The following is a 28,000-nucleotide window of genomic DNA, read 5'->3' as shown; positions in this document are numbered from 1 at the left end:
AACACTGTTTTTACAAAACAAAATTATTTATTTACAGACTTACATTTTGATTTTAAAGGTGCTCCTCATTTGAATGAAAATAATGTGCAAAATTGATTATGAATGTAAAAACTGATGATTTTACTTCCTGCCAGGCTGCAGACACACACGCTCACATGAGTTTTTGTTTTGCACTAAAAACCTCATGACTTCTTGTTCCTGAAGCTGTTGACCTTTTACTGCTTGAGATCATACCTGTGTGTGAGAATCAGAAATAGGCTCCAGAGCTACTCTTGAGTATGTGATCTAATAACTTGTATATTATATATAATGTGAAAAGTAAAGTTACTCGAAAAGTAATGACGGCCATATTGCATGCTTTACACACAGTTGCTGCACTGTTGAGCCACTCCAACAAGGAAATTTGTTTTAAAAAATGCATTTTAGTCTCAGTTTATCATTTCTCACTAACTGTAAAAAAAAACAAAAAAGGAAATGGTGTCAGGGGGGATTTCACACCTCCAGGCTGATACAGTTTGTGTGCAAGTTTCAATTTGAGTGTCTCCATGTTAAGCTCTTCATGTTGTACATGATCAAGCACGCAAAACAGAATCTTGTATGAGTGGTAAGTAGACAGTGGCACCAAGGCCTAAGTCAGCAGTCTCGAATCTTACAGCTACTTTATATGTAGAAATAATCTACGTCCCTCTGACAGAGTCAAACACAAGAGTTGCTTCTGTTCTGTAATAATTCCTGACACTGCATGTGGCTTGTGCACTGAACATAGTGTGGTTCTTGAAACTTTCCAAAACAACTTCCAAACACTAAAACCAAGGGTTATATCAAACTTCTGCACCTTCATGTCAGAGTAATGTGGGAGGTACAAGAACAACTGGAGTTAATGGAATGATTCAGCTGAGACTAAGTCTACCGGTAACAGTCAGCTATCATCGTACCAGTTTTTCAACAATCTGCACGTTCCAACAGCTGGCAGGGTGTCTGTGTGTGTGTGGTGTGTGTTTGGTGTGTGTGTCAAGGAGGCAGTAAAAAGGTAGTGTGTCTAAGCTGTAGAACAATTGCTACAATCGGCCTTTCAAATCTGATTTTCCAGCTTCCCTGTCAAGATCTTATGATAATGTCACATGATTAGTGATCCAATTGTCAGACGTCCTGAAAGGTACACACCAATTGCTTGCTTGTTTTTCCCTGCTGGTTTCTCCAGTCTTATAGGTAATATTGTTCTTTGGCAATATCCCAATCTGCATTTATTTACAGACTGTCTTAAAGTATGTGTAGTATTTGACTCTTGAATGAGTTCGATCATACCCTGCGGTTAAATAACAATTGGTTCCTGTGAAAGAAGCACCCCTGGCTGCGTCCAACACGTTCCATTTGGCCTCAAGTTGATGTTGATTTACAGTCTTGTTCCACACATGGCGGTCAGTCCTGACCGACAGAAGTGAAACAATGTGGTTTCAGGAGCAGCTCACTATGACTCAACGGTGATTATTTTTGTCTTTCCATGTAAGACCGGACCAATAAGCACCAATCATTTCCTCAACTAAAACCTCAGAGTCATTTTACTTGAGTCCCTGTAGGGTAACTCCAAGTGACTGTCAAGTGATGATGCCAGCAAATGTGTTGATTGGTAGAGGAAGTCCTTTGTTCATGTATTTGCTCAGTCCAGCGTCTTTGTCCTCTCCCAGCTTGAATTTGGACCTCATGGTTTTCTGGACGCAGTATCCAGGATCAAGACAGGGGGAGATCTCGATGCTACAACACAGAGATGTTCAGAGTAGAGACATCAATTTGGGTCGAACAGAAACCAGTGTAACTCAAGCTGTGGCACAAAGTAGATCTTAACAGAGCAAATCCAAATCCAAACCACAGGGCTGCACTTCAAAACCAACCACTGCTGGTATCCAAAAGAGGCCTTCATTCATTGGAGGTCCCTTTCATCTGCCAGTGCTTTGATCACAGTGATGACTATCACTGATATTTTTCTAACCAATGAAACACCAAACCTTTATATGACCTTTTTAAGTTACTTACAGTCCAGATGAGTCTGGACTCTCTTACCTCTGCACATCTCTGTATGTCCTGCGACAATCTTTGTCCAGTGTCACAGTGAAAGATCGACTCTCCAAACTGCGAATCTTAATGTTGTTGGTCCGAATCTTTGATTCCTGACAATTTCACAATGAAACAATAAAAGGATTTATTGAATTATTCATTGTTGTACATTTCACTTCCTCTACAGATATCTGAGAAGTTTATCCTCTACTCACCACAATGTTGTTCTTAGTTTTTGTTGGATATTCATTCAATGTCAGTGTCAAACAGTTCAGATCTATGAGACGAAAGTAGAGAAACAAAAGGAGTAAGAGGATGACACAATCATACAATGTACAATAAACATACAGAAAAACGTGGAACTTTTGACTCCAAGTACAAAATACTGAGTGGGTTAGAGAAAACACTGAACCTTCTGTTTCATTGGAGGGAATGGCGCTGATCTGAGCGCCTGACGTCCTGACTGAGAAACCTTTGTCAATGTCTCTACCACTCAGTGTTACCTGGACAAACAGAAACACACACATTCACACACACACGCACACACAAACACACACAGTGTTTGAGGTTATGCATGTGAAATGGAAATCTGATCAGATCTGTCCATTTTTGTGGTAACTGGATAAGTGATTGGGCTACAGAATCAGTCAGAATTGGGTTGAATGCCAAACAGGTTTTCTCATAGGATGGAGTTTGCCTAGGCCCTTGTATAGTGACGCAAACAATAAATATAGTACGAGAAAACATAAAGAAAGATGAAATAGAACTGCAAACAAAGAAGGATAAATAGACGTTGACAATAATGTGGAATAACATTTCAATACATACACCGATGACAGTAATCTAGTAGGCAATAATGAATCATATCGAAAAAAGACAAAAAACAACAACTTACCTTCCTGTAATTCATCGAGACAACAGCCCCACACACCTCCCCTGAGCTCTTCTTCTGTTTATCTATTTGTGAAACAGGCAAGTTGTTACATGCTAAATTGTGCACATACAGTAAAAGCAAAAATAGGCCAGAAAACATTGGAAAAATAATGTACATGAATACCCAGTGCACCTCTGATTGACGCTGAAATCTGTCTGAACTCGGGAAACTCCATTTCTAGGTGAGTAAGAAACACTTCTTCCGCAGGATCCTTTGTCCCGCTGGTAAATGTGATCTATTAGGAACAAACAACTTTTTTGTGAAAAATGTGTACAATTTTGTGAAGAATAAACTGTTCAGGTCAATAGAGGCATCAGCCTGGAGATGACACACACCACTTTCCGCACTCAGAAACTTATACCTACACAAAAAAACACATCATACTACCTTAACAAAGTAGATGGTGAAGTAGACGGGCTGCTGGCCGGTACGGACGTAGTAGGAAATGACATCAGACACAAAGGGGTCTTTTGACCTCCCTGGATTGGCCTGTTGCTAGAGAAGATAAAATACATGTTAGATTAATCCACATGCCTGCATGATGCTGCTACCTCAAACTCATTTTGGTCCTATCGAGGGAACATTATGAGTCACTAAAAGGTCAACGGCTTGTTATGTAATACACTAGTTCTTGGTAATGAGCCTATGTTCATTAATCGGCCCTGACTTGATTTAGTACAGAGATTACTCAGCTGTAAGTTAAAATGACTTCAAATTGAGTTAAGGTTTTGCAAAGACAAAAACAGATCAGTGAATTGAGAGTTCTTGAACAGGTACGTCACACTGAATTTAGTATTAAGAGAAAATGAAAAACAAAAAAATAATTCTCATAAAGATAAGGCATCTCGAGCAATTAAGCAATCTTCCCTTGGACTGTTATTTCATTCACATATCATAACATTAATCTAAATTCATTTTCTAGAAGTTACTTTGCATATTCTTTAAAAAGGCATGATAATTCTGTTGCCTGTTTAAGGCTTACAGTTTCAGCGCCGTGTCAAAATGTCTTTGAGTTCACCTCACTGTAGCTGTGGTTTCAGTTAAATTAACATATTTATTTTCCTCGCAGTAAAAGATGTTATGCAACTTCCTGTGTTTCAACTTATGCAGAGAACAGTCCCTCCCCCCACTGACGAAAATGTAATGTGGTAAAGTGATGACATTTTCGTAGAGGGTGAATAATTAAGACAAGACGAGAGTCCACGGTACTTATACTTCGCAAGTAACTCAAACACAAAACTCTTTGTTTCTTTACCATGTCAGCCAGCTTTGGGATCATGCTGCCTAAACTCCTGATGTTCGAGTTGTACCATGGGTCCACCATGCTCAAGTAGGAACCGAGAGCGCAGGGATTCACCTTGGATTGAGGGGACAAAAAAGGAACATAAAAGGCGAACCAAAAAAACATCACATTTTGCATATGAACAGCAGAGAGGCAACTCTGATGATCTTCTTTTTTTAGCTTCTGCATGTTTTTATTTCTGCCACCAAAAGACCAGTGCTCCCTTGTTTTTATGCGTTGGAGCTGCACCTGGAGCTTTACATGTTCAGTGAAAACCATTCTGAATGCATGATCTGTCTCATATGAGGCACACTTTGTGCGTCAGCATTGAAGAGTGCCTCTGTCCTCTGCACATATTTGTTTGAGGGAGGACAGCAAGTAATGAAAGAGATGATGTGTTGTGAATTCCACAGATATGAAGGTTCACGTAATTGATATGACGAAAAAAAAAAAAAAATCAAACCAGTGACATTAGATTAACAAATGACATCAGATAAAGAGAATAAATATGATAACTTAAAACAGATTTCCAAGAAGAAGTAGAAACTACCATCCCAAGAACAGCTATAGAGTTTTGTACACATGGACAACTTATGATAAATTGCATTGTCAGTTAATCTGTTGATTACTATCTTTTTTTTAATTAACATTAATTGTTTGGCCAAAGAAATGTCAGAAAAAAATAATAATCAATTAATCCTTGCATCTCAACTTGACAAAATGCAACAAGTGTGCATATTTTTAGGAACAAATTTAAAATGTATTTTCCTCATCATATGTAATTCTATCCTATTATCTTCAACCTTGAAGTTTGTTAAATCAAGTTAACTCTATCATTTCAATAACATAAACAGATAGCTGTTCTCAGGTGAATTGTATTCAACATCTTGGACTCTTGTCATTTAACTACTGAGCGTTTCCCAGCACTGTATATCATTACTTAAATAAACACACAACGACAACAATGCAATGACTGCTTTGACGAACTGATTCTCTTTAACAACACACGTCATTTGTCTCGGTAGCTCTAGAGCTAAGGTGACATTCACGCAATTATGGGCCGTTGGTGTGAAGACAAGAGGAAGTTGGTTTACCTTGACAGGGGAGAGGGGAGTTGTGGCCCTGCAAACAGGGATGTAGTAAAACTGGAGGTTTACTTTCATTGTAAGAAAAAGCCTCCGTGCTTCCCTTTTCCTGCAAAGACATACCAAAGATACGTGAAACATGTCACAGTGGCACGGTTAACAGAGCAGTTTGAAAAGGTTTGGGATTTCAACACCTGACATTTGTAATAGAAGAAGTAGTGATTTAATAGTTCTGCAGTTCAGTTATGGGGCTTAAATGACTGTTAGCCTTCATACAGTGAATAAAGAAAGTTAGGATTAGGACTGAAAATGACACATCTTGCATTCTATTACTGGTATAAAAATGATTTTCACCACCAGAATAAATATAACAAGCAAATATTTTTATCCAAAGATATTTTTCCATCTATTGTATATGCTTTTTTGTATTGTATTGTATTTACAGAAAGTCCAAGGATAATCACTTGTCCCCATTTTTATGCAAAAACAGCAGCAAGTTGCTCCAAAATAAAAAATTTCAATTGAACTGTTTATTTTATGTTAAGCTCTTGTGTTCATGAGAAAGAGTAACATACATGATAACATGTGGATCTCAGTGACTGCACGGATAAACCGTAAGCAATATATTCTATAATATATCAGCTCAGTCACACACTAATCTCCAGCTGCTATAAGAGATGGGACATCATGCTATGACATGATGACTTCCTTACTTGAAGAGGAAGTAGGCCTTAGCCAGGCGACCGAGTACCCTGTCATCCCCCATGGCGACTATCCTTGCAGTAAAGTGTCTCTGCTGTTTGGGGAAGGGGTTCTGCATGGCGTTGCTTCCTGCCCGCCTCTGCAGAGTCGCCCCTCTTCTTCCTCCTCTCCCTCCATTTCCTCCTCCAACTGCGAGGCTTGCGTTGTCCTCTAGGGTGTTCTGCATCAGCACCATACTGTCCTTTACAGATGGCTTCATCTTGATGCCTCCCCGCCGCAAGAGCTTAGACGTATCCGGCTCACTGGGAGAGGGGGAAGGTTTATTGTCATACTTGGAGCCTTAATTATTCTAAAATGATGTAAGGCTTGGAAACCAAAACAAGTGATGCAAATAATCCCAGTATCAGCGTAACTGATTCTTAAATCTTTCCAGAGTTTCCAGGAATTGAACATCATAAAACATAAAACAGCTCCACATAGTTGAAGCCAAGAGATCCCAAATTGATTTAAACATTTTATTCTACTTTATTTTCACCCTTGATGCACAGTCAAGCTCATACATCCACTTCAGACGAGGTGTGCGCTAACTCCTTAAGTATAGCGGCTACAGCGAAGATCTCGGCTTTATAAACGGTGCAAATAGCCTCTTTCAAAATCAATTTGAACAAGTTGTATGGAGCCATTTTATGTAAAGCTGCAGCTAACAATTCAAAAAATTTACTCAAAATAACATTTTAAAACTTTTCAATATATTTCAATATTATATTCAATCATCTTCATCTTCAATCATAAACAAACAAATATGACAAAGTTTGCACCGCAGGGCATTATTCTCCTACAGAAAATAGCCCAGTATTAACTGGTAATCTGCAATTCTTACATATTATGTTTGGCCAGGGACCAAAAACAAACTAGTAGTAATAGTAACTAGTAACCAGCATGCTTAACCTACTGTGCAGAGGCATGACCAGAGATCATAAACACAGTAGAATGTGTCAGTAGCAGGGTGTGTTGTTTAGCATGGATGAATACTACAGAGGGAACACAACAGACATTTCTGTGTAGCGTTAAGTTTCACTTTCACTTTGGTTTGGTCCAGTCCCCCAAGTTTTAAACTCAGTAACGATGTGCCTCATGTTGGTGGTTTACTGTTGCTTTTAATCCAGACAAACGATCACTAGCAGGACAGGCACACCAGTAGCATAACAACATAGCAGCTTCATCTTTCAGCAAACTGATAAGGGGGGTTCCGCACCTGCTGCGCTTCGCTAAGGTATGCTGAAGGTGAATGTATGCTTTGAAGTGGCTTGCATTTACATTTATACTACAAAGGCTGAAAATTAAGCAAACTACACGAAACTAGCAGTGGGTCGTTAATTAATACAAAATAACAGGTATCAGACTTACCTTTTGCATTGTTCCCATGATGCACTCATGCTTGAAGCGTCCAGAGATGACAGGAGAGAGAGATCAGCACTGGGGGGCAGGTCTCTTTCGATGCCGCTGTCGTTGGACATGACAGAGAATCGAGCCATGTCAGGGAGCATCAGGTCACTAGGCGACTCACCCAGCTCAAAGTCCTCCTGCTCCTGGCTGAGGGAGAACTGCTCTGACATGGAGCTGGATCGAAACCACCTGGCCAGTTCTCGCCCTGTCAACAGTTCAACATTCATCACTTACACGTGATTCAGAGGCCAACATTCACATGAAGCAAGGCAGCATAGAGACACAGCACACCACAACACTTCGAATGCAAGCACATGCACACTTTTCATGCAGACGTATGCGTCATGTTTAACAGACCACAGGCATGAGATTTCTGCTATGTAATCCTGTTTTGTTATGGAGCTGCAGGGTACACATGCCTGCTCTTCCTCTGAGAAAGAATCACAGTTTATCCACAGGGAAGGAAGCTCTTGGGTGAAGAATTACGCCTTAGATGCATACCTTGGGTCTTTATCAGCCTGGGACTACATTACAACCTGTTTTACTCATTCATTAAAGTAAGTCTTCCTGCTATCCCTCAAATTACTTGCTTTTAAGAATGTTGTGGTGTCAAAATGTCAAACATAGTAATAGGCATTGTTTTTCTAATGTTTTTTTTTCAGGGTCACTTGCAACCTGAGCTGTGGAAGATAGTGTTTTAATTTACTGTATGCTGGATCCATGTGATTGTGGAAATTGTTGGTGTATTCCCAGTCCCATCTCATTATAACTCCTGGGTGTTTGGGTTTAGTGCAGAGCAGCATTTTTTTTTATATATATATTTGAGAAAGATCGAACTGAGGCCACTGATGACGAGGACATGGTTTTATGAATGAATGAAAGAGATCATTTGAAAGCAGAACTGGAGCCTGAGAATGACGAAGATACGTCAGACAATAAGTTCCAATGCAGCTCTGTATACAGTGAAGAGGAAACATTCACTGTCCTTTATTCACAGTAAAGAGTGTGGTGTGTGTGTGGTTTTAGGCAGTTGTTTTAATCATGCAGAACAGGAAATATCCTCTTCATCTAAAAATGACATGAAGCTATGATAGGGTTTCACCAAATATACAAAAATGATGATTTACATTGAATGAGGAAGCTCTTGGTCTTTTGCTGGAAATAAAAGAGGTTCCAAAAACTGATGGATGCTCTAAAGGTCTTAGGTTTATTCAGAAACAGAACTGCTACAGCTGTGGACGTGCCACAAGCAAGATTTATGATCAATGTACTGACTAATTAAGGTTTCGTAGTTTTCTGTCTATGAGAAATTAAAATAAGCAGTATGCAAGACAGTGAGTAGTAGTAGTAGTAGTGAACAGTTTAGGATATCCATAACGGTTTTATGTGTATTGTTAAAAATATAAGCATGTATTCTGAAACTATTTGAATGTATGGAATAATCTGCATTACATAAGAGCTGAGTCGCTGAAGACCTGAGGTAATGTGTGAAAAAACTCCCATGCATTTCCATCTGAGAATCTGTTCACAGCCCTGTGAGGCCATATAGAGTGCCCACATTTGGTCAGCGCCTGCCTTGTGCTCCCTTAGCATTTAATGCTTGTTAATGCAGTACTGCATACAGTACATATGTAACAATGATTGACCTTTATTTACAGTAAACAGTGTATGATGTGAGATAGCTATCTTAACCATGCAAGACAGGTCATATCCTCGTCAAAATCACATGAGGCCATTAGAGCTTTTCACTGAATGTTCAACCAATGATGGTTTAGACTTGTACTGCATGACACTGTGTGTTGAGAATACAGAGACCGTACTTTTAATGTACACAGTCACAGGCTAAGTCAATTCAAAGTTCCACTGATTCAATTCAGATCGGTTTGGATTGAATCAATTTATAACAGTGAGTAAGGCTCTGACAAAATACATTTTAACTGTGTTCAACAACCTACCCCTAAGATATTCTCACACTCTGACAGAGTGCTTAATGATATAATTAGCTTTCAATTGAGGTTTGCATGTTCAGACTGCCTCATACTTCTGCATTAGTCATTTCCGACATAGTTCAGAATGACTTTCAAAACCTCTGTTACGCCATCAAGTTACACTGAATTTAATTCATGTGAATCTTAGAGGGAATTTTGAGCCGTGCAAAATATAATATTCAGATAGAAAGACTGTGAACGGTTAAGGTTTTCAATAGCAATTAAGGTACTTCAGTTGAGTTTTGAGTTAGTTAGTAGTAAGTTAGTTGAACTGACTGGTGGTTAAAACTTCCTCAAGACCACCCACAGTGTCCAGAGCCACTCACATATATCCAGGTCCTCGGTCCACAGGTGGAAGCTCATCTCTGGGTTAGGGAGAGGGCAGTCGCACAGTGGTCCACTAGACAATGGCTCTACAATACACAGGCCCACACACACACACACACACACACACACACAGAGAGGAAGAGAAAAGGAAGAGACCAAAACTGTCACAATGACACTCAAAACAAAAAAACACCCCCACGACTTCCTCTCTGCAAACACTGCTGTCTGTCCCTCAACCTCCCAGCTTGGATGAGGGAAGAGCAGGTTCATTGGACGTGTTGCTGACATGATAATAGGGTGGAAACGAGTGGATGTCATAGAAATAGATATCCGGAAAATTATAAAAATACAGACAACTGACTCGACTGATTTTGCCATAGAGGAAACCGTTAGATAGAGGCAAGGTCACATGTTAGATCTCAGCTACAGCCGCCGTGTCAAGACCGTCTGGACACAGAAAACATGTCCATCACCCACAATGTGTGCTTTAACACCATGGCCCTGGCTTGACAGTGAAGTAACTCAGTTACAATGTTTATGAGCTAAAAAAAAAAGAAAAGCAATAAAAGTAATGACATAATGCTTCTACCATTAGATTGACACATTACAGTCATTATATCAACATTACTGATTGTTATTTATAAAAAATCTCATTGTGTTCATATTTTGTGTTCATATTTTGTAAAAGCACTAATAGTCATCTCTACAGCATTGTCAATGGTCTAATGATTGTGATATTTGTCTTTAACATCCAATACTACCTTTTATGGAGTACTTTTGAGGAGATTTCAAAATACTGACATATTGTGTAGAGAGATGTAGCCTAAAAATACAACTATATTATTTTTAGGCCATATGGTAAATACATTAAATCTTAACATGAGATTAAAATGTTTTTAACCACACTGTCACTATTTTCTGTTATTTACTGTTCTCGTTAATGAACAATTTTGATGTGGCGGCAATAAAAAATGACTCTTTTTCCTGTCCGGGAGGAATGAAGGGTTTCTATAGATTAACTCTGGAGATTCCATTTACGATGACATTTTGTATAACATTTCTGTTTTGTTGGACCATATTACTGAGCGATAATCTCATTGTGATAAGACTAATGCTAGACACAAATATTTTGTTAAACTACTAAGCATGCATTTTTCTAGACCTTGATATAATTTCCATGCTTTTGCCTATTTAATGTGATATGATGCAAGAAAACAGAATGTAAGATAAGATTTGAATGGTCAGAAAGTTTTCAGTTAATATCAAGTTTGCAAGAACTTCATCCAACACAGTAATATCATCATCTTATCTTAGACTGCTTCATCCATTTGACTTCAGTCTATTACAAATTCAGATATGACTGGTTCCTGCGGTTCCCCTTCCTTCAAGTCCCACTTCCAATTTGATTTATGCCTAAGATAGAGGAGCTGCGCCTCAGAAACACTTGCAATGCATTTGGCTGTACTTTCTTTCAGGCAGCTCCTACCTGAGTCTGTGTCGGCGACGATCTCGCTGTACAGCTGCTGAAGACGACTCCTCAGCGCTTTCCCCTCCCCTCTGCCGCCCTCCTCCGCACTCTGTTCAAGAGTCGCCAACACTTCCTGAAAGTACGCCTCGACGTTTTGGCCCATGTCCTGTCCCAAAACACACAAACACATGTGGGTGAACACACTTGCACAGGAAGATAAACACATACAGAGACTGTATAAATAGCAACGAGGCGAGGGGTCAGTAGCGTGCGCGTGTGTATACAGTCGTGTGTGTGTCCTGCTGAGGTGTTACTTTAGGATCAGTGCCAGGAGACATTTCGACTCAAGGCTAATGCACAACAGACCTTCATTCAGGATGTTTCATATGACACGTACATATGGGGCAGGGACTTTTAGACTACTTTTAATCCAGGAGCAAAAACTGCTAAAATGTACTGCCATCACCAAGCATCCTCACCTGACAATATCTTGTTCTACTAAAACCACTCTCAAGCTTAACATTAATTGTGTTACATAACTTTAAATCACTTAAAATCTCCTCACATGCGCTACATGTACTGACCATAGAGGTTATGCACGTGCTTTCATTATACACAAAGGTCATTCACTTCCCCCAAAAGACAAAAGTCAGCATTTGCAATTGTGCATTCACATGGGCAAAAATAAAACATTGCTAAAATTACAAAGAGGTGTTGGCAATAAACTGAAGAAACAGATTCAATCTGTTTTTACTTCACAGACTGGAGATGACCACGGGAACCATGCGCATGGTCTTTTTAACGAAAATCTGCAGCCAATTGTTCATATTGAACAAACCTGTCCACTAAAAAATTATTTTATCCAGGAAGCTCTACTTCCAGCCATAATTACTGCATCCACATAACACAGATTGTCCTATACATTGTGCAGATCATAGTCAATTCTGACAGGCTTGAATTGTTTGGGACATTCAGCTCTTCTCCTACCAGTATCACAGACCTACAGTGTACATTAACAGCAGGCACCTGCCAGTCAGTGTTGAAGTATGAGATGAAAAAGTAAGTGTGCATATCCCCTTATGAATAAACCTTGCAGCTTGAAGCCACACCACCCAGTAGACTGAGAAAGGCTTTGCCATTGCATAGTCTATTTGTTTCCACAGATAATCAAAAATCGATTTAGCTGAATTGCGTTGGGCGTCCGATCTTAAAGAGGTCCACAATGTTATTTTCAGCTGATCATAGAGATAGTGGTTTCTAATGTTCTCTTACTTCTTCTTCAAACTTCACTTAAACTCAGTGACTAGCAGAGCAGCACTATCTTGAAAAACATGGCAGATGAGGAATTACAGAACTAAATTTAATGCAATATTGTGTTTTAATGGTGGAAATGTAGAAATTCTTATGCTCTTAACTCTGGCTATATTCTACAGGGCATCTCAAAATTGAGAAAGAGATTGCAATTTTTAGAAAATGGATCATGATCACCATTAAACAGATCATTATATTAGTTTATTGGGCTAGATCACCCACCCATATCCTCCTGACTACCAGGAAAAAAAATACTGTCCAATCACATTTGTTTTTTAATTCCCCAATCTTTGTAAGGTAATTAGAATACTGAAAACCTTTTTCTTTGAAAAAAAAGCTTTTATTTTTGCGATATCATATGTCCATGTTACGACCCTCTAGTGACAGTCCACTACAGTGGACATTGGAATGCCATACATGTGAAACTGAACCTTGATGGCAACCAAGGTGCTTCTGAGAATGACTCCCTTTCTTTTCATTTGAAAAAACAGAACAAAGTGGAGGAATAACTACAAATGTCCACTACAGAGGACATTTTGAAACACTTAAATACTATGCTAAAATACAGTTAAAAAATTCAATGTTTTAACGTGTTGTTAAGAGACTTATATAAAATATGCCAACAACATTTCAAGTCAAAATTTGCTCAATAAAAAGTATTATGTGCTTACTTTTCCTCTTCCCATAAAATGTGCTTGCCATTTTCCTAAATGAGGAAGAGAAAGGTACCAAAGCCCCACCCCTTCACATTTGGTATCATTGAAAAGCCCTAAATGTCCTCTGTAGATAGCAAAAGGAGTTAATTTAGTAGTATAAAGTGGGTGGGAGATATTCAGGTTTAGAAATGTCCTCCATAGAGGACAAATTTGAACTACTGGTAGTCAGGAGGATATGGTAGATAATAACAGAAATTAGCTTTCTCCAGAGCTGTCACGTCAGAAGTAAAGGCTAAAAACAGCTCAGACAATGGCGCATTTTCTTCAGTCTGGTGAATCCGGTGTGAGAGTTAAGGTCTCAATGAAGGAGAGCTAAAAAAGGTTGGCTTACAATTCCAATGTAAAGTCAACTCAAATTTCATTAAGTAAGCCAGGCTCTAAGTTGAAAAGAGAAAATGGCAAACATGTGAAAAACATTCAGGGTCACTATACAAAGCTCGAGTGTCCAAAGAAGAGTTGATCAGATAGCATAATACGCCAACTAAACCTGTAGTGAACTGAGCGGAACAAGATGCAGAAAGCAAACTGATAAACTTAATAACAGTGACAACTACAGACAGCTATATACTGCAATGACCACAAAAGACAAGCAGAAAGCTGAAAAGAGAAAGCAGTAAATGAGCACAGTAAAACTGTACTGCACAGTACAGTGTGCAGTCCCACTGACCTTTAGGGCTTGAGCTAGCTTCTGCCCATGGCACTGCTCTGCTCCTAAAGCAGCCTGTATGGAGTGTTGGACCACGCTGCGCATGTGATCCAGAGGACACAAAGGTCCACCTGAAGCTGAAGCCTCAATATCACCTGCCAGGACTTGTCCCAAAGAACCAGAGAAGACTTCAGGGTCCGCCAGAACAAAGACCCTACAGTGATTTACACAAAATATGAGTTGTGATGGACAGGAAAGGTGGTCTGACTTAATGCAGCAGTATAAGAAAATAAATCAGCCTTTGTAAAGGGTTTTTTTGTACTCTTAAAAATTGGTTAAATTTTTTTAAATTTCTGACTCACCTCTCCTGAAAAGGATAGCGCTCATTTTTTAGTCTCTGCTCTGCTGTGAGCATCCTTTGGTACATCAGGCCTGTGAAACAAACTGGCATTTAATGACATTAGGCTGCTGGAAATGTTCGTGCAGTTTAACTGAAGCATGCTTGCTGAATGGACAGTTAATTCAACATAACTGTGACCATAATCTCGTTTTTCTCTGAGTGATGGCCACCTGCTTGTCATCTCGTCTTACCTGCTGCCAAGGTCTGTAGTCACCTAATTTTTGGTTGAATGTAGTTTTTACTCTCTGCATTAGTTAAAAATAACTCTTTACAACTGTATGACTGTATAAATAGTATCAGACATAGCCACTATGACGCATCCATTGGTTGAGGTCTCCCATTTTGAATCCTCGAGTTTGGCATTACTTGGGACATTCTTGGCCGTCTTGGTTTTTTGGAGTCTGACTGAGAACCATAGAACACTACCATAGGACTTTACTTTCTATTTTAAACTACATCAACCAAATTCCACCATGGGTTAAAAAGCAATAGATATAATTCCAATGTCAACGCTATGAGTAATAGATCATTCATGTTTTGCTTTACCTGTCTGAGGGATTGGCCTTTGTGGGAAATGACAGCATGCAATCATATCATTATGACAAAAGATTATCATCATCTCCGGCTTGTTGACCCCAATCCAAATTATTTGTTGTATGTACAGGCATTAGGTGTGGAGTGTGTTTAAAGGTGACACTCATTTAGCAGCTGGAGCTCCTCAAGCAGGTTGTTGTGAAGTCCTGACATAAGATGAACATTTTCTTTTAAATTTTCAGCTTGACTGCAATGTCAAGCTGAGTGTTTATATAATACCTGGATTGGCACGTTCAGTTTTGATCTGTCTCGTGTAGCTGAGGCCTATGGTGCAGTAGGGGTGAGGGTAGGTCAGGAGTCTCTTACAGAAGTCGTAAACCCGCTTGTACAGCTCATCTGGAATGTAGGCTGTCTGGAATATCAATGACCACACACAATCTCAGTAAGAAAAAAAACATTTCCTTCTACGGTAAGTCAAGCATAATCATCATATCTCTGTTGCTTTAATATGAGGAAACGTTATGCACAGGCCTAAATTCCACTTTTTAAGATGTCTACTTCCTTGCTGACATTTATTCCTGGGAAAAAAAACAAAAAACTTTTTTGTAGGAACAGTGCTGAAAATCCCTAAAGTTCAAGCCTTAAAAAGACATTTTCTATTTTCTCTCATAACTGGTGTGCTATCTATCCATCTACATTGTTGTGGTGTGAACTTTTGGCGATAGCGGCTGCAGAGATTTATGCGTTCTGTCATTACAATGGAACTAGATGGCACTCAGTTTGTGATGCTCATAACATAAAAAGTATATTTAAAAGACTTGTTTTGTGAGCAAATTCATGCAGGAACTATCTTCTTTCTACCAGACTACAGCTGCTAACTGTATACCCATGCAGGAAGAAACATGCATTAACTGATTGATTAGAGTCTGGCCAACTAAGCTAGATGATTTACAATTTACAATTCCTACATGTACACGTTCAATGTGTTTCAATAAAAATATCAAAAAGTATAAACAGTTCAACAGTGTAGCAGGAATACTCTACCTGAATGATGGCATACATCAGTGTGTGAAGCAGAGGGATGATGCATTTGCGAGAGTCCCATCTCTCAGCCTGCAGGAGGTGCACACAGACACACACACACACATACACATACATGTCAGGGCTCCATTCAACTGAACACAGACTGTTGGCTGTAAAGTGCTATAACAGCTCAAAGAGTTATCATCATTTTTTCGATGCAAAGATTTTGTGATTTTATGTGTTTTTAATCATATCATAGACCAGACAATACACTGATTAACTAAGTATTCCTTTAAATCTGGAGTGTCAAGCATGAGATCTACAGATGAAATTCCAGGGACTACAGATAAAATTTAGCTAGTAGCTAATTCTGGTATGGCTGACAGCCGTGCGCTGTCCCTGTTAAATAAACAAAGAAAAAAAAAAAAAAGATCAAATACCTTTTCTAGCTCTTTTATCAGCACCCACACCAGAGACAAGCTGTTGCTGGGATTGTTTTGAACCTTCTTATGTAGCGTCCATCTCAGCATGCCTGCACACACAGATGATCACACACGGAACATTAGCAGATGCAAAATTTCCACAGGGCTAACACAAACTTGCTAAATGTGTTGCACTTTTTTCCATTACATTGCTAATACCAAATAAGCCTGGTGACTAAACACTAAGCAGCCCTCCCTCTGCTGACACATCTGAATATTCCACAGTGTTTAACAAGAAAATTCTGCATAGTATAACCCTATAACCCAGTGATATAATCATGTGATCTAAGAGTTTATATATTATGTGTAAAGGCAGGAAAAAACGTTTCACATATAAGAAAAAAAACTTGTGTTGGTGTAATGGATCATATTTAACCTTTGTTAAAACAGTCTGATGGCTGCTGATGGTCCTTTTCCCTGGGCAGTACAGCCTGGACGCTGCGGTAAAGCTCTGGTTCTGGAACTGTTGGGGAGCAGCCGGCTAACAATAAAGTTGAGTTATTGAATATGAAGAGCGATTGTTATCCTCTATGATGCAAAATGCCATGCATTCTATTCATTTAATAGAGAATAAACTAAAAATGCTTTAAACCCAAAGCAATGTTACTAATTGACTACAAGTGAGTGAAACCAAAAGGGAGATTAATTCATTTTTCTGCACTTGTTCATACATTGAGTACAGTGCTTGTACAAACAGTGTGTGTATGTGTTTTGTGTGTACCTGTTGGCTCCATGCTGTGCATACTGTTCGAGCTATCCCAGAGGGCCTTGTTGGTCATGTCTCACATGCATTGTGGGTCTATCAACTATAATCAGAAAAAGAGACACAGATTGGAAGTGTCAGTCATGTTGCCTCGTGTCCTAAAAAAAAGTGGGTGGCCAGCCCCTCACTCTGTCAGTGAGTATGGGTGAGCATCTTCTTCTTTTCAGTCGGCTTGCTGACAGCAGTGTTCAAAATTACACAGATAGACTGAATGATGCTATTTAAAAGCCTGTCTGTTCACCGGCGGCCTGACAATAATATCACCTCTATCTGTGTGTTTCTTTCTGTTTGTGAAATACAGAGCCTCCACTTAACATCTATTCCAGTGTAGTCATTGCTGCGGGATAAAATTAAAGTTCAGTGCTTAAGGTTTACCCCCACCAACGCCTACCCACACGTAGACACCTACCAACACAAACAGATGGTTAACTGGTCACAGAAGGTGCAGTGGTCTCTCACCTCCACAAAAGGTGTTGCCATAAATAACAACAACCTACGTAAACTCTTAAGCCACTGAATTTATACCCAGTCCCACACAGGTTTATGAGTCACTTCTCAAAATTCCACACAACAAAATTCATAGTGAAATTTGGTCATATCTACCAAAACAGAAATCCTCCACATGGCATTATTTATATCCAACATAAAATATCAGACCATCAAAACCGAGGACTCGCATTTGCTTGGTAAGCAAAGTGAAAGAAAGGCTGACACTACTCCCAGGATGCATGGTAATAAGGTGACATATCTATTTGTGGCTATGTAAAATAAATAACTGTCCATCACAGCAGTGAAACAATCGGTGAAACAAAGTAAACATGTAATCCTACAGCTAACAGATCCAGGTGCGCAGTAATAGACATTTTGATGTGCTAAATCTAATTGAATTACCAAATTATGTTATGTGGCTAATAGCTACATAAAATATTGGATAGCTTTATAAGGTATTGCCTACTTTGTTGCAACAGAAGTATCTGCTGCTGTCCCCAGATTACAGAACTGTGAGACAAATTAATTCATCCTTAGCACTCCATCATACAAAAATCGTATTAATTTTTGGAATCTGATCCAATGACAGGCACTAAAATAACTTCACAGAAATAGCCAGTCTTCTCAATGATGATCTTGTTTACTTGTGTGGATCATACAGAGACATCCGTATTTAATTGAGACTGTTTCATAACCAGTTAAAAATTTCCTTGAATGTCAAAAAGTCCACATCTGTGCCTGTAGCACCACACGAGGTGATAAAAAAACCGAAACCATCCTCACCCATTTCCCTCACCAGTCAGAGCATAACAGGTGTAAACTACAGATCACGTTACATACACTCACCCTGTTCTGTGCAATCATGGACCAAACAGTGCTGCAGGTCTTGTACATCCTTACGCTACGCTCTCAGTACTGAAACTAACAAGTGTGTGACACAGAGAGAGAAAGGGGGAGGGAGGGAGAGAGAGAGAGAGAGAGAGAGAGAGAGAGAGAGAGAAAGAGACAGAGAGAGACTGTCAACTGAGGACAACAACTCATTGCTGGGTGTATTTCCTCTTGTGAGTGAGTATAAGGTAGCAACAATGAATACAATCTGTGTGTGTGTTAGCAGAGTAGAACAGGGAGATGAAGAGAATAAATAGGGGGAATGAGCATTTGTGCCGGTGTGTCAAAGAGTCATAACCTGTTTGAACAGTGTTTACTTTACTTTCCTGCATGTATTTGGATATGTTTCTATTTTTGGACTTTTGACTCACAACCGGTTTCCTCACTCGCACCCTCTAAACTTTTACTGAGCTTTACTACAGGCATTTAGCTCTGTTTCAATTGGAATTTCTTTCATTCTCACTTACTCACACACACACACACACTGTGCTAGGGGTCAGTACACAGGCTGAATGTGTACAATGAAAGGAATTTGTGTGATGTGATTTAACTTTGATCCCTCTAAAAAAAAAAAAGCTTACTTTACAAGCGGCAAGTTAACACCGCTGCCTCCGCAGCTGTATGCTGCCTGTTTGACCACAAGTTTCCGGTTGCCTCCACTGTATTCACTCTCTTGTCTCTCTTTCGGTGTATCATTATTTCTCCCCTGTCTCTCCAATCTTCTGTTTACATCCTCACTTATCTATCTTGGGTCCGAGAAGCACACGATGTCTTAAAAGTTCTTTCGTTTGTCCTTTTTTTCATGCACCCAGTAACAGACATCAGCATACTAAACAGTATTTATATATTTCGCATGCACATACAAATACATGTAAAAAGCATTCATGTGCACACATTGACCCTTACCCAAACAAACTTACACTCTGTTTTTTTATATCATTCTAACAGGAACTATTGAAGCAGTGTAGGAGCTGACACATACGTAGTATTTCCTCTTTGTCAGAATGAGTGGGCATGCAACACTCTATATTTAGACAGAGAGCGAGACAAAGAGATGCTGAAAGAGAGCAAGACAAAAGGAACCAGAACTTTAAAATAGTTTAAAAATAGATTTACGACATCATTCGCCACTTTCCAAAAACTAGCTTGACAAAAACAGTCTGCAGAATGTTTTCTGCAAAAATATAAGCCTCTTAAACAAAACAGCTGCAGCATCATACGTTTTTTGCTTGTATCTTATACTATAAGACATATATGGTTGAATTCTGTCCACATGCTTTTCCACATATTTCTCTTTGTGTGTCATAACCTAATCTTAAATACACCAAGTATTAAACTAACTGAGGGAGGGAATTTACTGCAAACACAAAGCACTCAATTCGACAGCTGCACACAGAATCAAAGACATGCACACAAAAACACTCTTGCATTCAGTTAACACAAAGTACATGAAAAGAATGCAATGACATGGTGTCACTGCATACTGCAGGGCCCGGTTCCCCCGGCTGCATGTAGAAGTAACCTTGAGCAAGATACTGAACCCCAAAGTGCTCCTAATGAACAGGTCAGCACTTGCATGGCAGCCTCTGCCAGCACTGTATGAATGTGTGTGTGAAAGTCACAAGCGTATTTTCGTTTTCGGCTCAAACTCATTTTCAATGGGAGTGCATGGGGCCCTTTTACACTAGCATCAAAACGCTATTTTTAAAACACTAAGAAGGCTCGACAAAACATGAAACTTTGCTTGTGGTATCACCAGGGTCTCTACACATGAACACGAGCATTGAGAACATTGTTTGTGTACACAGAGTTTACTAAAAAGAAAGTTTTTGAACAACTCATGTTAGCAGTAGCTTCTTCCTCTAGCCGTCGTCATGGCAGCCCAGACGTACTTGGGGATCGACATGTCTGGGTAGAGTGTATGTGGTTCAGTTGAGCTATGTGTAGAGAGACTGGTGATACTACGAGCAAAGTTTCATGTTGTGTCGAGCCTTCTTAGTGTTTTAAAAATAGCGATTTTGATGCTAGTGTAAAAGTGCCCCATGCACTCCCATTGAAAATTAGTTTGAGCCGAAAACGATAATACGGTCAATCTTAAAAGTGCCTCTTTCGTCGTAATTATGCCTCTACATGAAGGTTTGACTCATATACATTCACAAAAAAGCCTAGGTTGCATTTTGGCGAGAGTTTTACTTTAAGTGCTTTGAGCAGTTAGTAGACATGTTAACATAATTTTAACCACTGCAAGATACTCCTTGATTTGTACAAATTGTGTATTTCACTCACCATTAGTGCCAGTCATCCCTGTAAAATGACCCAGGAAAGTGCTAATACTTAGGTCACAAGCTGAAATGCTATTACAGGTGCCAAGGACACATTCCAGTGGAATAAGCTTCCCTTAGGACTGGTGACTATCTACTGTTAACATGATTCAGTTCCTCATCTAAGTATCAGCTACATAGAACATTGCTCTACACCTTCCCTATACGAGCAGCAGCAGTCGGCACACATTACGGTGGTCAACTAAAGTCTCAAACAATGCGGACAAACAGAAAACAGGGGCACTCATTTTCCTTCAGGCACGCTGCAGACATCTCAGACAGGAAGGACCTGACAGCGATGTGTGGAAGTGCGTTCATAGAGCAAAATAGAGGTAGTGCTTGGGTGCTGCAGTGGGGGTGGGGTTATGTTTGTGTGATTGGAAATCCCCAACCTAGGATAGCATGGGGTCTAATGGGCCAGATGGTCCTCATCGTCTCTCACACAAAGACCTGGACAAAGTGGGAGTGCAAGGAACGTTTGTCTCCCATGTAACTAGCAAGCAACACCTGAAAAATGTACAGTTTTGCACAGTGACAGGACTTCCTGAGAGGGAAATTCATGTGTGTTAGCAAACTGTGTGTACTATGTGTTAAGTGGGCTTATGGCAGAAGCAGCATCATGATATTCCTTCAGTTTTTTTTTTCTTTCGCAAGAAGATAACAAATATGACACAATGAGCAAATGTAGCTAAATGTCTGCTGCCCTTCTCTCACCAACAAGCCTCTTAGGAAGACCGAAGGGGTGAAATCTTTCATTATAATCATGTTAAGACAATCTAGTGCTGTGAGGAACACACACTGAAAGTTGCAAAGAAACCCCTGAAACAGACAACGTTCAATTTAGTGTGAGCAACAGGGGATATCAATCAGAGTGATTTCCTGCATCAACATGCTGGACAATATGAGGAAGTCCTCTTGGAACGGTGAATGTGTGTGTGTGCGTGTGTGTGTGTGCGTGTGTGTGTGTGTGTGTGTCTGTAAACCTGCTTGGCCTGACAGAGCAACAATTATTTCCTCCTTAGGGCCTGTAAATATTGTGCACAATCTGAAACAAACAGGCAAATGTGTCATAAAAAACTCAAGAAGTGCAAATAAAGACATCCAATCACAGGTCTCAAATGACACAGGGAAGATTTATGCCGGTGGGGGTAGTGTGCTAAATCTATCAGGCAAGAGGAAGACAGATAGGAAAAGGTAGAGATATAAAGGGGTTTCCCGAGGTGTGTGTGTGTGTGTGTGTGTGTGTGTGTGTGTGTGTGCATGTGCGTGCGTATTTGGTCACTTCTGAGGCGTCTAAGATTTGGGTCAATTGGTCCTTTAGGGTCAGTCGAGGATGTATTAGGCAAAACATGTCAGGAGTTTTGAACAAACGCAAATGTAAAAGAGATGGGCACATACATGAATGATGTACAAGACGAGTGCAATTTAGTGCGCATGCAACTCACACTGACTCACACACTACTGAGCATTTCTGTAGCCTTAAAAACGTTTATAGTCGACGTACAGTAGTTTTTCTGCTTTTCTTGAGCCTTGCACTTCCAGTAAATCCTGTGCATATGACCTTTTGCTGCAAAGATTTCCACCAGCTGTTTTGAATAGTGATTACATCCATTATTTGGGCATGAAATACTTCTTAATCCATTCTTGTGGATGTTAAAAACAACGAACAAAGACAGCACTGTTACCATAGATACAGCTGTGGCCTCAGGGTGAAGGCCAGTGAATAACCACAGGGCTGTAGGGGAACGCTGATTATGCATCTTTTATATTTTACTCTTCTTTCACTTTTTAACTCTGAATGAATACAAATCTATGTTGTGAAGAAAACTAAGGAGCTGTCCACACCAGCCCAGTTAATTTTGCAACCATGAAGTTATGTTCCCAGTTTTACTGTTCTGTCCACATGCAACCGTGCTTTTTGAAACCGTGGTCGTTTGAAACCGGAGTCCAGGGTGACGTTTTCGGCCGATTCGGGTTTCAGCGGTTGCGAGTGGATATGACAACCGCGAATATTTCCACTGCTTACGTCAGAGCTGAGCATGTGCCTCTGTAAATATTGCACGCGCAGCAATGTAAACACAGAGTAACAGTTAGAAGGTGGTTAGAGGTTAACTAGCTTCGCTTAATAACTTGGCTAATATGGACTAGCAAAGTTGTTGTTTATTGGCTTGCTGTCAGCTGTGTTCGGCTGTCATGTCCACCTGCTCAACCTAATGCAACTACGACGGCGCCTGGATGAGCAACAAAGGAGACTGCTCCTCTTGCTAGCAAACAAACAATTCACCCTTGCGAGTCGCCATTGTTGTTTGTGTTTTGGTATTTGCCACACTTCCCCTTTCCGGTTTCAAACTATTTTGATTGGTTAAAACAGCCTTCCCGTTTTACCTTACATCCCCACCTATTGCTGTGGCATATGTATTACACGTATATTGCATCACTTGGTGGCGGATTTTACGGTTGCGTGTGTACGGAGTTATTCTCGGTTATTTTTATTACACCACTTGTGTGGACACAGAATTTTATTTAACAAAACCTCAGTTGCAAAGTAACCTGGTCTGGTGTGGACAGGGCCTAAGGCTGTGGTAAAACTAAAGTATTCAGCTTGCTTGTTTAGCCATAAATCACAGATTTCCTCTTATGCTTTTCAAGAAATTGCAATTTTACAGTTGTCTTGGGGTTTGTAAGACTTTCCTTTAAACAGATGACATTAATTCAGTGAATCAGTCACACTTCTTTTCAGTCACCACCCAGAAAAGCACAGCTGTCTGCTACATTCGACACATTCTCTTACCAAATATTCTGTATATTCTGCAACTGACGTGTGTGGAAAAACAAACATTGTTTCCAGACATACTGAGAAATAACATAGAAAGTGCGTAGACGAATGTGAAGATTCCAGTTTTCCGTCAGTCTGACGATAGGGCAGACCTTTAGCAAATGTGGGCATAATGAGTCGTAACACAGCAGTAGACTTTCACAGGAGGTCACTGGATGTTAAGTGATCCAACTGCTACAAGCACAGGATGTACCAAGTGCGTCACATAGACATGATCAGCAACACAAATAGATACACACACACACACACACACACACACACACACTTGGTGCAAAATAGCCTCAGCCATGATGGAGACTGCTTTCCAAGGAGCCCACAGGCACATGACTATGCCAAGAAGTGTTGTAATTTGTTTTCATATTCCTCACAGGACAAACTAAAGAGTGGCGTCTCAAATTAAGAAAGTCTGCAGCTGTCTCTATTTTGGGAGCTGGAGTTGTAGAATTGAGGGTGTTGTGTAACAGCATTTGGAAAGGTTGTATTTAAAATGTGGGATCAGGTTTTCCAGGACAATGCAGTAGTTGTGCTGGCTGACAAAGGCCCAGCACTCTGGGGCATCATCTGCCTTAAGAGGCAAATGTAGTCTTGAAGTTTTCGGCTCTTGGGCTGAAACTAAACTAATTGTTTCAATTACTGGTTCATATTAAAAATATTTCTCAATTAACTGACAAATACTCTTTATGTATGTTTTTTAACAGTGCAAAATATAAAGATATTTAATGTATTATCACATCTGTTAAAACAAAAGCAGTTCTCACAATTGAGAAGTTGGAACATTAACCAATTATTAGAAAAAGAGCAGATTCCTTCTTTGACTAATAGATTGATTGACTAAAGCTTTTCAGAACTGTAATGTTGTGTTATCAAAAACACTGACTGATTAAAAAGTGCAATGTGAACACTGTATGCAGTTTGTGCATGAGTAAAAACACTGGTATGAAGGTTTCTGCTCAGCGCTTTGTTTATAAGGCATCACGTCGAGTGACTAAGTGATAGCTTGAATTAATCAGGTCATCTGACTGAGCTGAAATGGTCAAAGCCTCAGCTGAGGCATACAAGTCTTGTGTCAACACAGCCTAGAGACATGATCTGTTTGATCCAACTGCCCTGACATATTCTTTTGAACCCTAAAGGAAAAATGTGACAACAAAAGAGTTTAGTGAGTTGTTTTCCCCTGCAGCAAAAGTTATCCAATCATAGTTAAAAACAAGTGCACAGTCTTGGCTGAGTTTCTGGTCAAGTAAGTAAGAGAAAGCAGTTTTCGAATTGCAACCACAGGCTTACTCAAGTACCCACATGAGTGCCTCTGCCCATGTTTGCCAAACTGCTTCTCTAAGTTCAGCATTCCACCCAAAGGCCAACACTTCCTTTTTGCTTACAAGTATAACTGCGTGTCAAATACTCAGATACTGCTGACCTCATGTGAGCTGATTTTCCAGTATCACTTCTTGTTCTACTGATCAACACGAGTACACAGATTATCTTAGTGTTAAGATGCCTTTGGGATCCAAAACATTGGTCCAAACATTGCTCTGAAATTACTGATTTTTTTGTGGAGGACTGTGAGGACTCTGTAAATGTCCCAGACTATAAAAGCGGTGAATCTTATGGGGTTGAGAAGCACAATGAGTCTCCCCACAATGAGTTCTCTTCTCAGTACTCTACACTGACACATAGACACCTGGCACAATACTCAAAACTACTTCTGTGGTAGTTGCTGAAGGGGCTTTCCAGGACCACAAATGTAGGCCAGGGGCATAAAATGTGGGATGGGGGTGGTTGGTGCTCCCCTACAGCCTACAATATATTGACCCTCATTTTGATCTCAAGTACACACCTTTAAAGTTTCTTAACTGCATCTTGCACATTTGCAACACTACAATGCTTAAGCAATCGGTCCAGAGACAGAAATATAAGCACCTGTCAAAGACCTCAAAACCACTTCTTTGGTTGTTTCTGCTATAACAGGTGTCTCCAGGACATTTTGCTATGATGACACACACACACAAATGTTTATGTGTTCGGCAGCAGTTTCATCCTGTCAAAGTTGACAGGCTGAGATGGTGCCTTGGTGCTTCATCTGATTTCCTCCAAAGCTCCATCCTCCATCCCAAATGCTGTTTTTCCAGTTCCACACAAGATGGGATCGACGTGTAAATGCAATTCTAGCTGGACTCACCTGTCACCTAATCTTGATACATTAGTGATGACTTGCAAAATTATATTGCGAGACAATAGGAAGGCGTCTATCGTTTCATATTATGCTCTCACACCTTTAACGGCAACATTTTTGGTCATTTGGACAAGCTTTGTGTTCTTCCACATCGATACAGGCAGGAAAATTGAATGAAGGTAAAACAAACAAACATGGAGAAGAGTGAACATGGCACAGAACTGGGTGTTTCCAAAAAGGACAAACCAAGGGCCTCACATCTAAAAGAGGAGTTACTTCGGTTGCAAAAAGCACGTGAATATGGTAGGAAAATCAGAAAATTGTTCACTTTAACTTGTTAATTCTGTGTACTATTTTTTACAATGAACAGGTAAACTTTGAGGAATAAGGACAAACTAAAGTGGCTTAGTTATGTGTTGTTTTAAATTTTATGGATTCAGTTTGTTCATTATTGTTAATACATGCTTAGGTTGGGTAGGTGATTTAAAAACATTTTTTCCCATTGATGCTGTGATGCAGTTTGAATTACAATCCTGCAGTATCATGGCGTACGTGTTTCAGTCATCATCACCTAACCTAATAACTAACAACTACCAGCTGAACAAAACATGTACTTTTGCTGTATTATCTCACTCTCAATGTTTGTATCCTCACAGAAACTGCATGGATGTGCGATTCACTGTGTGGTCACAGGATATTTTAACATCATGATCACATGCCCTAATGATAACCATCACTCCACTATGTGAACTGCCGCTTATTTTGTTCGTCATGTTTAGTATGATAATACTATGCCTTATAGTGTTATCCAGCGTTATCCCCCTTATGTGTCAAGTTATGTTCTGTAAAACCTTGCCCAAGAATAGATCAGAAGCATTAGGCTAATAGCCTAAATATTTAAAGCACTCCGTCACTGTTTTGTTGTGCCTCACCCAACAGCTGACATCAACTGTTTGATTTTGATCTAGATAAACAATTTGGTTTTAGACTGGGCGGTGCATGTTGCCTGTGGAATGCTTTATAAAGTCAACATTTGACATTTACATTAAGCTATGATGATTTAGTGCACTTCTTATTACTTAGGACAATCTTCCAATAGTGTGGGCTGTTGCCTTTAAAATGAAATGATTAATGACTCACTTTATTATCAAAAATTGTACTTACAAAAGGAACACACACACATAGACACACATCACACACACACATACACACATACAGTCACAGACTGGAGCCACCACCATGCATCCCCTTAACCCCAAAGTGGTACCAGGAAGCTTGGATCTAAAACAAGGAAGCTGGAGGAAATACAGCTGCACTCTTAGACTCCCAACAGACACAACAGAGAGCCAGGGCTTCAATCAGATCAGGCACTGTTATAAAACCCCTGTTATTATCTCAGGAGGGAAAACATAAACCGCGGTCACTCGTGTCTTCCCGTGTCAGGAGGCATTATGGAAGTTTTGGTTTTTTGGGGTTTTTTTTGATAGCCTGCCTCGCATGTAAAGAAGCCCATTCACAAAAAAAGCAGATGAGGAGGGAAAAGTGAAGCCTCCTCAAAATGATCGACTGAGATGTGTGGTAAGATATGTCAGTCAGGTGCAGTGCAGTGAACCACAATACCTGTAACGTTACTATCTGGATAGAACAGAAAGCAGCACGCTGTACAAGCTTCTACTGACAGAAGCAGATAGATCACTACTCGTCAGTGCACAACGCAAACATCATTAAGACAATATGAGTCATGAAGAACAGCAAATAAACAACATATAAACAAGTGAATTCGGAAGGAAAGGAGTAAAACATAAAAACTGTAAAGTTCATGTTGAACGGAATTGAATTTACATCCAGCTAAATAACGTCACATACACTGGGTTAACGTTCGCTTCATCATCCGCAATATATTAGCTAGCAACAATTAATTGTCGTCGACGTTAATTTTCCCGCGAGTAAATACACGGCAAACTATAAAACAAAGACGTAAGGCGTCGTGAAATTGTTAAAACATCAAATGTTTCTTTGTTTTTGAAAACTTACCCTTAGTAAAGTCGTTCAAACAGCGCCATTCAACCAGATGTGTCGTCTCTCTGACGGTGACAGCTCACTCAACTCCTCTCAACTGACTGACAGCTAGTCC

At 39.8% G+C, this 28,000-nt stretch overlaps 1 protein-coding gene across 3 annotated transcripts; it reads right to left on the bottom strand.

Annotated features, from left to right (window-relative positions):
• Positions 1–7: 7 nt before the first annotated feature.
• On the bottom strand, positions 8–27,992 carry pik3r6 (phosphoinositide-3-kinase regulatory subunit 6). Of its 3 annotated transcripts, XM_030435714.1 has the most exons (22): positions 27,901–27,985; positions 18,495–18,569; positions 17,118–17,202; positions 16,773–16,877; positions 16,355–16,446; positions 15,936–16,004; positions 15,171–15,303; positions 14,320–14,389; positions 13,979–14,171; positions 11,303–11,450; positions 9,816–9,902; positions 7,463–7,706; positions 6,067–6,357; positions 5,363–5,462; positions 4,242–4,343; positions 3,374–3,481; positions 3,110–3,221; positions 2,948–3,009; positions 2,465–2,555; positions 2,268–2,329; positions 2,059–2,165; positions 8–1,752 (listed from the first exon to the last, which is right to left on the bottom strand). In XM_030435714.1, the coding sequence occupies exons 3-22, from the start codon at positions 17,173–17,175 to the stop codon at positions 1,596–1,598; spliced, it is 2,391 nt and encodes a 796-aa protein (XP_030291574.1). In that variant the 5' UTR covers positions 17,176–17,202; positions 18,495–18,569; positions 27,901–27,985; the 3' UTR covers positions 8–1,595. The 3 variants fall into 3 exon arrangements, with proteins under 3 accessions (XP_030291574.1, XP_030291566.1, XP_030291583.1); XM_030435706.1 differs by lacking the exon at positions 18,495–18,569 and having other exon boundaries at positions 27,901–27,992; XM_030435723.1 differs by lacking the exon at positions 18,495–18,569 and having other exon boundaries at positions 3,119–3,221; positions 27,901–27,992.
• Between the last annotated feature and the right edge of the window lie 8 nt (positions 27,993–28,000).

The sequence above is a fragment of the Sparus aurata genome, chromosome 1, assembly GCF_900880675.1.
Source record: "Sparus aurata chromosome 1, fSpaAur1.1, whole genome shotgun sequence".
NCBI classification, from domain to species: Eukaryota; Metazoa; Chordata; class Actinopteri; order Spariformes; family Sparidae; genus Sparus; species Sparus aurata.
Note: the sequence above shows the minus strand (reverse complement) of the source record. Positions and strands in the feature narration are given on the sequence as shown.